We start from the raw sequence: 8,945 nt of genomic DNA, 5'->3' as shown, positions 1-8,945 counted from the left end.
AAACCGTATTTTAGTCAGTAACTATAAGAAAATCCACAGGAGATACTGTTTTCTGCAAATCAATTCTGCACCTAGTTATATCAAAGCAAAATTATTCTTATATGATTTATGAAAGTTGTTTACGTTGTTTTTTTTTTGCTTTTCTTTTACGTGATAATACATTTTTAGTAAACATTTTCATGTTTTACCAATTCCATGTGTGTGGCTAAAGTTCAACATTTACGTAACTATGGAAGGCGGCTCATAATATGTAATTTAACACAGTGCTGACTAGAAATAATTATGGTGTGGATGCATGAACAGATATATATGAAGCTCTCCCGTATGGATATTCTGTTATTCTTTCTCCAGCAGTTGGATCTGTTCATGTTTGTGTTTGAACGCAATGCTTTCATGCTACAGGTGCGTGTGACCACTACCCAATTCAAAATCGCTCACGCAAGAACAATGGTGAAAATGCATTTTTAATTCAACAGGCTTTAACTACATTGAGACACATGAGAAAACACAACGGTCAATAATCGCCAACTTGGTGACTGAGGCTGTAAATTATCTTTCCGCTTCCCTCCTGGGTGGTAAGTGCATTGAACAGTAGCTGGAATCTAGAACAATCACCGTTCTGTGTTAATATTTCCAGGGTTCTAACCTGGTACTATCCTTAGACATCCAATACACTTGGGAACCTTACCCAGATCTAAGAGAATCTTTGTGCAGTAGAGATTCAATGCTGACACCAGCCACCTTTTCAATACAATCAAGTAGTAGATGGCATGGTGCTATTTCTGAATGAGTTCCTTTCCTTTTCCTCAGCAGAAAATACTCACTGAGATGAATTAATTTAAATATAAATAACCAATGCTCCGAGCGTGAAATCTGTGCAGCAAACCAACAGGTATCGCGCAACCAACCCGCTGACTCCTGCTGGCAGCTGGATGACAATTCAGCAACCAAACAAGTCCTAAAATTTGATAGCTCTTCACAATGACTTCCTCTATGTCCATCTCCATTTGGTCACGGAACATTTTGTCTTATTACCTACGCCTACATTTATCATACAAAAAGTAAATAATAGCTGCTTTTCAGTAAGAAAATCACTCACACAGATAAGAACACCAAGTTTCTCCTACAGACAACTGTGCGGAGAACCGATGCACAATATAATGAGGAGGGAAATGCTAGAGGCATTTTGGGCAAATGTGAATTAGTATATTGTAGGCATGGTAGTTTATTAATAGAATGTATTTTGGTTAGTGTTATATAATGTTGCATGGTTATAATTTTGCAAAGAAAAAAAAAAAAAAAAAGATAGGTATCCATCTATAGAATTGCAGCCGCAACGCAGTCTACACGCCTGCCCTTGACAACGATCACTGTTCGGATGCATTTACTGCGACAATCGTACAATTTCTGCCAAGTGAGAGGTGCCAATCGGTGCAGGGAAGTGCCCACGCTTTTAAAGGTCTTTTAAATAGGTCTCCATTAGAAAACTTTTCTTTCATTTTTCCAAAATGTAGAAGAGGACAAGTAGAGTAAGAAGAAACAATTAGATTCCTGACGAGCTCCCAATTGGAGAGTGATGCTGTAAAAAAATACTGTATATATTTGTTTTCTGCCACATATCTGGTAACATCAGGGCTCACGGACGTGGTTTTTGCAGGGCGTATTGGCAGTCAGCACACATGCCTTTTTTTTTACCAAGTTCTCCCATAGAAGCAAGAGAACATACCACTTACTTTCAACATTCCCTATGCGTTACATGACCATGATCATCTTCGCATCTCTAGAGCCTGCAACATAGGTCTCCAGCTCTTTTCTGGTGGACTTGTACTCTTGGAGCTACCTTAGGAATGTGTTAAAAACAAATACACTGTAGTGTATTTCTCCTATGTCTGTTAAACTCCTCTGTTCTACAGGTCGAGTGTGCATTTATGGCTTTGCCGTAGGTTTCTAAGCAGAGCAGCGCCCTCTGGTGAGCAATGAGAATAAGACAGAATAATTTATTACTTGTCCAATTATTATTTTTTTCTCTTGACAGTGAGGGATGTGTTACATCACCAGGTTGGGTACACCTCCTTCCACAAAAAAACAATGATTTTCAAGCAGAGACCGTCACACCCTGCCCAACAAAAGCCTTTATACACAAAAGTAACTTCAGCCTATACAAGCAGGGCTAAGGGTTCATCTTAAGATGCCAGTAGGACTTTAAATTGAGTCTACCAAACAGCCAGTATATTGGATAAGCAAGTATCAGAATGGTTTCTAGAATGCTTTAAAAAGTCAAAAGCTGTGTGGCCGAGATTCAGTGACAGACATACAGTAAATAGACCATACTGAAATCATTGTAATGAAAAGACAATAGCCTGAAAGCAAAGGGCATTCTTCAGCCGCGAATTCTTTAGAAATCAGTATTAATGTAGATACACCACAATGAATTTCAAGAAGGACAAATTCCCATAGTTCATCCCAAAATAACTAAACATTACAAACTGGAGTTTCATAGTTCATTTGCACAGGACCTAAATCTCACTATGCATTATGTTCCTTCGCTGGCCCATCCAAGCATCAGTTGGAAGCCGATGTCTCTTACTTTTCTCAGGAAAACAGCTGCAGGAGAAGGAGCCGGCGACATAGTTATATCAGTTGGTTATCCCTATCATAGCTAAACTACGAAGGGAGGAGAATTTCATTATTCCCTGCTGGACTTGTAGCTTGGTCTGCGGCAGTGTTCTCCCACCCATCAGGCAGCTGGACAACAAGCGGAGCACAGTCCAGAGGATCCTCCTCAAAATCCCACTGGAACGTCTTGGTGAGATGGGCTCGGAAACGGACAGCTTTCTTCCTCAGAGCTTTATCCGTGGACGGGGAGCACAGGAATGAAAAAAGAACCTAAAGAGAGAAGTACAGTGATTATATTGGTCACGTTCTGTAAAACAAAATTGCACCGACATACATTTCCTCACTTGTCTCAAAATATCTCCCTACTCGACACCTCCGTTCTGCACAAGATCTGCGTCTCTCTTCCACTCTCATCACATCCTCCCATTCCCGGTTACAGGACTTTTTTCGGGCTGTATCCACTATGTGGAATTCCCTCCCTTGCACAGTAAGACTTTCCTCTAGTCTTCAAACCTTCTCTGAAAACCCACCTCTTCAGGCAAACTTATGATATTCCTCAACCACCATCTTAATCTCCTCTATTACCACCCTCTACACAGCTAACACAAGACAACAACCCTCTGACCAACATTACCACACACACAGCCCACTCAATACTTTTACCTTCGAGCTGGTCCAGTGTGCAATATGATGTAGCACGTGCCCTTGTGTTTCTAACTCCTATTGTCCCATAAGTTGTAAGCTTGCGAGCAGGGTTCTCTTACCTCTCTGTCTGTATGTATTACCCAGTATTGTTTTATTAATGTTTATTCCCTATTGTAAAGTTCTATGTAATTTGCTGGCACAATATAAATAAATGCTGATGATGATGAATGGGAGAAGGAGCAGTAAAGCAATTAAGGGCAGTGATCAACACTGAGTGATGTGTCCTTGGATTAATTATGCCTGACAAGTGTATGTTCAGCTGTGCATGAAAAATATCAATTAAAAAAAGTAAACTACTGATAAAATACTATTATAAAAAAATCCTGCTTAGGCACGAGTGTGTAGAGTAGAACATGACTGATATATATATATATATATATATATATACACACATATTATCAGGGATTACATATAAAAGTGTTGGACCAGCATCTTATAAAACAGGACAGGTAAGATATATGAAATAGATGTACTACAATTGAGCCACTAGGAACAAAAGTACATTAAGCCTTTAACAGATGAGAGCAGAACCCTATAAGAACATTCACAATGATACTTATTGGTAGTAACACACTGCACATACAATTAATTTACCTGCAGAGTACTGGTCAGAAAGTTGTTCTGAGATACAATGTCTATGAAGAAGTCTGTGGGAACCTGTCCCAGCTGGTAATACAGAACAGAGATGACCTCACTGTACAGATCTGGGTGCTGCAGGGAGAACGTTTCTGCCCGACATAGAAGATTCAACAGGTTCTTCCACTGCTCGAACCCTTCGTACACGTTCCCAAAGAGGAAACACACAAAGGAAAACTGTAGCTCAGCTGGAAAGAACAATGGAAAGAAAATATAACAAGGGTGTAGCTGAGCAGTACTGCGAAACAGTCAGTTTTATCATACATCAAGACATTACACATACACGGTATACAAGAATATATATTACTACCTACGTACTGTGACCATACAGCGGAGCTTGTCCATTATAATTGCACAGACAGAAAACATCCTGCTCAGTACTAATGTATATGTAATTAATTAATGTATACATATCAGCACATAAAAAGAATATTACACCCATAATAGTCCAGGTGTAAGCTCATAAATTAGACCCAATGTCTGAATTTAAATAGAATGAATTTTAAATACTTTGACGGAATATTTTTCACCGACCTAGAAGCTCTATAGGTTTTCCTGGATAGTATGTTTCAATGATTTGCCCCAGGGCGTAGGACAGGTCCATGCTGTGCTGAGTGACTTCAGCAGGAGTGGCATTCTTGGGATACATTTTTTCCGGGAGCTGGCTGAATCGGATCTCCGTTCCCTCTTTCTGTTTCATTTGGGGGAGTCTGGACAGGCCTTCCTTATAGTTTTGACACACCGTGTCGTACCTGTGCAAAGAAATAAATACATGGTGATACACATGTACACACACTGTATGCTTACACAAATATACAACAGAATAGTTATAGTAAGCCATTCTGAGTAGGGTCTCCTATAAATGGTTTCACTCCATTTGGGTACATTAATATTGCAAAGTTTTTGAGTACAGAGCTGTTTAATATATTGGCAAAAAATAAAGAGAAACATTCAGAAAGTTGTTGACACACATACACAATGTAAATATAAATATTTAAAGGTAATTAGATGTAAATATGTTTGATTTGCCTTTACAATGGCAAAACATCACAATATACTTTTAATACAGAGAAGCAACATAAGAGAGTGAGTGACTCAGTCTTGATTGCCTATGTAAAAGCAGACTATTAGAATAGCTATTCCGCGCCCTTTAACAAAATATAAATTATATAGCATGTCACATTCCCTAATCGCCTTTTTTGCATTCCTATTATAATTACCTGGGTAAGTTGTGTTTGGCTCGATCCTCTGTGAGAGTCATTATCTCAATGGGCAGGACCTCTGGAAAAGAGCAGATTGTCCCGCAAGTTGGCTGCAGCTTTAAAATTGCTTCTTCAGTAATGTGGCTGCTCAGGGAAACCCAGCAACGCAGGCTTTCATAGGGGTACGGCCCCAAAAAGGGATCCAAGGAGGTTAGCTGTTCCCGTAGGTTTTCAGCATCCTCCTGGGAGGCAGAGACCATTTCTTCTTCCTGAGAGTCCCATTTCAGAAGATGGATCTTTTTTTGCTCCAAGTGAAAGAAAATGCCGGAGCGTGGACCAGTCTCCCCAGCAGCTCCCCCTCTCCTCTTCACACTGTAATGGATGAAGTGAACTCCTGGAGGCACCATCTTCACTCCTCTGAATCGTGGACCAACCTGCCAACAGTTTGAGTCTATACCAAATTCAGAACCCTCTGGAAACCCGAGAATCACAAATGTTGCTCCCTGAAAGAACAACTGCCGCGCCAATTCCGGATCCATTTCTACAGATGAACTCGCCATTTCTGCACAACAAAAATATTACAGTATTTAGAATTGTGTTACACCACTGATGTTTTTATAGTCAGCTTATATGTACAATTTTATGACTCCCATCCAGTCCTTCCTCAACATATCACATTTGTTTTGCAGATGCTTTTTGTCAACATGTTTAATGTGCAAAAAAACATTAAACTATCACAAAACACCTACACAAAGGAACACACACAGGCACACACTTGGCAGGTTACCAGCACTCGCACAATATTGGTAGCCAATAAAAGAGCGAGTGTTATGTAAGCAGTTTACAGCAAAATACTAATGAAATAGATACATTGGGAAGGAACAAGATATGCTACACGAGTGTTGGCTAACCTGTGACACGCCAGGTGTTGTGAAACTACAAGTCCCAGCATACCCTTCCAGCAATAAGCTGCTATCGATTGGCAAAGCATGCTGGGACTTATAGTTTCACAACACCTGGAGTGTTACAGGTTAGCCAACACTGTGCTACACTGTATGCTGCAAGAGCAGGACATTTAATTATTCAATTTGAGTATTGCACTTTGCTTGTACAGGTTATGCTACTTTAATATATAGTACCCAATCAACCACCATATACGAGATACATATGCTGCATTGCTATTATATAATATGCCTAATAAGCAGAAGGATGCATGTGAGCTAATTGCCATAAGGCATGTGACACTTTATGTGACTGATCAAGTAACCCTAACTAATGTGCTGTGAGCACTGACATGGACAGATATGTAACTTATCTCCCTGTAATAATTGTGCCTCATGTGAACTACATCAGAGACACACAGCATAATATATAACCAACACAATGCACATGAGTTATACACTCACCTCCTGGTTGTAAGCAGCACTTCCCGTGTTCCACGTATATCTTCCCCAGGAAACAAGTAGAGGGCACAAAGGTTCCTTCCAACCATCATTTCTATATCTATCACTGCTAGATGCAGCTTAAAGCAGGGTTTCCGTGGTTGCATGAGGTGTCTCTAGCACATTGTATTCATGCACAGAAAAAAAGTTTCTTGCCATTCATTTTTAACTCAAGTTATGAGGTTTTTACTCTGTCACTTATGTTCCAGAAGGTCTCCCTGTCCCCCATGTGGTTTTTGGATAAGCAACTGCTCAGTATGTCTTTTTTCCAGCATGTTTGATGCAATATGAATGTACATCCTTATTTTGGTTGCTGCTACACTGGAGATTCATTGCAGGCAGGTGAGGGGGTAAGATAACATGGACATATATACAGTGTTTCTTCTAATTTATTTATTAACAGTGGTATTAACAAGGTTATATAACCACAATACTGTTGACAATATATAATCTGGCCACCAGTTATAAATATGATGATAGTCTGGCCACCAGTTATAAATACGACAGTAGACAGTCTGGACACCGGGTGTAAATACAACAGTAGACAGTCTGGACACCGGGTGTAAATACGACAGTAGACAGTCCGGACATCGGGTGCAAATACGACAGTAGACAGTCTGGACCCCGGGTGTAAATACGACAGTAGACAGTCTGGACACCGGGTGTAAATACGACAGTAGACAGTCCGGACACCGGGTGTAAATACGACAGTAGACAGTCTGGACACCGGGTGTAAATACGACAGTAGACAGCGTGACCACCGGGTGTAAATACGACAGTAGACAGCGTGACCACCAGGTGGAAATACGACAGTAGACAGTGTGGCCACCAGGTGTAAATACGACAGTAGACAGTCTGGACACCGGGTGTAAATACGACAGTAGACAGTGAGGCCACCGGGTGGAAATACGACAGTAGACAGTGTGGCCACCGGGTGGAAATACGACAGTAGACAGTGTGGCCACTGGGTGGAAATACGACAGTAGACAGTGTGGCCACTGGGTGTATATACGACAGCAGACAGTCTGGACACCGGGTGCAAAAAACGACAGTAGACAGTCTGGACACCGGGTGTAAAAACGACAGTAGACAGTGTGGCTACCGGGTGGAAATACGACAGTAGACAGTCTGGACACCGGGTGTAAAAACAATAGTAGACAGTCTGGACACCAGATATAAACATGACAATAATGAGTCTGACCACCAGATATAAATAAATTGGCAATAATGAAACAACAATAGTAATAAAAATGATAGACGCAAGACATATGTACCAGCCCCAGTGCTCCATTTCTGGTGCAGAACAGTGTAATATTTATGTATTACACATAATGAAGCTCTGCTCCAAAATGAGAAGAGGTGAAGTAGCATTTCAGCAGGGGAGGAACGACGCTTCAGGCACCATAGTAAAGATTAATCTCCTTACCTTGCACGTGCATGCTGGCCCCGACTCCTCCTTCGACTGTGCCCCCAACGGACCTCCAAACGTGGAGGAAAGAGTTGGGTTATTGATTTATTGTAACTGTGTCGACCACCTCCATATCTAAACCACCACAATGTTTTAGTCTGAGGTCTTTCAAAGTATTTCCTTTATCAGTGTGGATTAAATTAGATCATAGTAGTTTGAGGAACACCATACTGCAGACCTGGCCAAGCTTTACCTCTTCAGGTGTCATGTAGCTACAAGTCCCAGCATGCTCTGCCAGCTATCGGCTGGCTTCCTTCTGGCAAAGCATGCTGGGACTTGTAGTTTCACAACACCTGGAGAGCCATATGATGACCAGGCCTGCTATACAGTATGGGAAAGAGCACATATATAAGTGCTTCCTCACACTTATTATTATGCTTTATTTATAAAATGCTAATATATTATATAGCGCTGTACATCACGGAGATCAGAATACAAACCAATTTTGTATGATGACATAAAACGAAAAGTAACGATGACCCTGCCTTAATGATCTTACAATCTAAGTGGAGTAGCTGCTGTGGGGAAAGTGTGCGTGACTACTGTATCACATAGTTACCTACTCTACCAGAATGTCCGGGAGACTCCTGGATTCCTCCGGGAGAGCAGGGCAACCTCCCGGTTCCTGGCAACTTCATTAGTTAAGTGGCGGGGCTTAGGATGTGATTCACGTGTCATCGTGGCCCCGCTCCTGCTGTAATAGGCTAGAAATTGTGCTCACATTATTGGGGGGCATGGTCAAATGGTGCATTTCGTTGAGCTCCGCGTCCACATGTCCTCCTCTCCCCGGATCTCCTAAAGTTGGCAAGTATGGTCTGTCAGCCCACCCCCACCTACTTCACTGGCTAAGTGGGTGGGACTTAATGCTCTCCTAGG

The 8,945-nt window shown here is 41.3% G+C and overlaps 1 protein-coding gene across 2 annotated transcripts; it reads right to left on the bottom strand.

Annotated features, from left to right (window-relative positions):
* Positions 1 to 446: 446 nt before the first annotated feature.
* On the bottom strand, positions 447 to 6,884 carry AAR2 (AAR2 splicing factor). 2 transcript variants are annotated; one of them, XM_075177621.1, is made up of 6 exons: positions 6,566 to 6,884; positions 5,178 to 5,721; positions 4,492 to 4,709; positions 3,916 to 4,145; positions 2,116 to 2,886; positions 447 to 2,069 (listed from the first exon to the last, which is right to left on the bottom strand). In XM_075177621.1, the coding sequence occupies exons 2-5, from the start codon at positions 5,717 to 5,719 to the stop codon at positions 2,665 to 2,667; spliced, it is 1,212 nt and encodes a 403-aa protein (XP_075033722.1). In that variant the 5' UTR covers positions 5,720 to 5,721; positions 6,566 to 6,884; the 3' UTR covers positions 447 to 2,069; positions 2,116 to 2,664. The 2 variants fall into 2 exon arrangements, with proteins under 2 accessions (XP_075033722.1, XP_075033723.1); XM_075177622.1 differs by lacking the exon at positions 6,566 to 6,884 and adding an exon at positions 6,454 to 6,549.
* Between the last annotated feature and the right edge of the window lie 2,061 nt (positions 6,885 to 8,945).

Source organism: Mixophyes fleayi, chromosome 6 (assembly GCF_038048845.1).
Source record: "Mixophyes fleayi isolate aMixFle1 chromosome 6, aMixFle1.hap1, whole genome shotgun sequence".
NCBI classification, from domain to species: domain Eukaryota; kingdom Metazoa; phylum Chordata; class Amphibia; order Anura; family Limnodynastidae; genus Mixophyes; species Mixophyes fleayi.
Note: the sequence above shows the minus strand (reverse complement) of the source record. Positions and strands in the feature narration are given on the sequence as shown.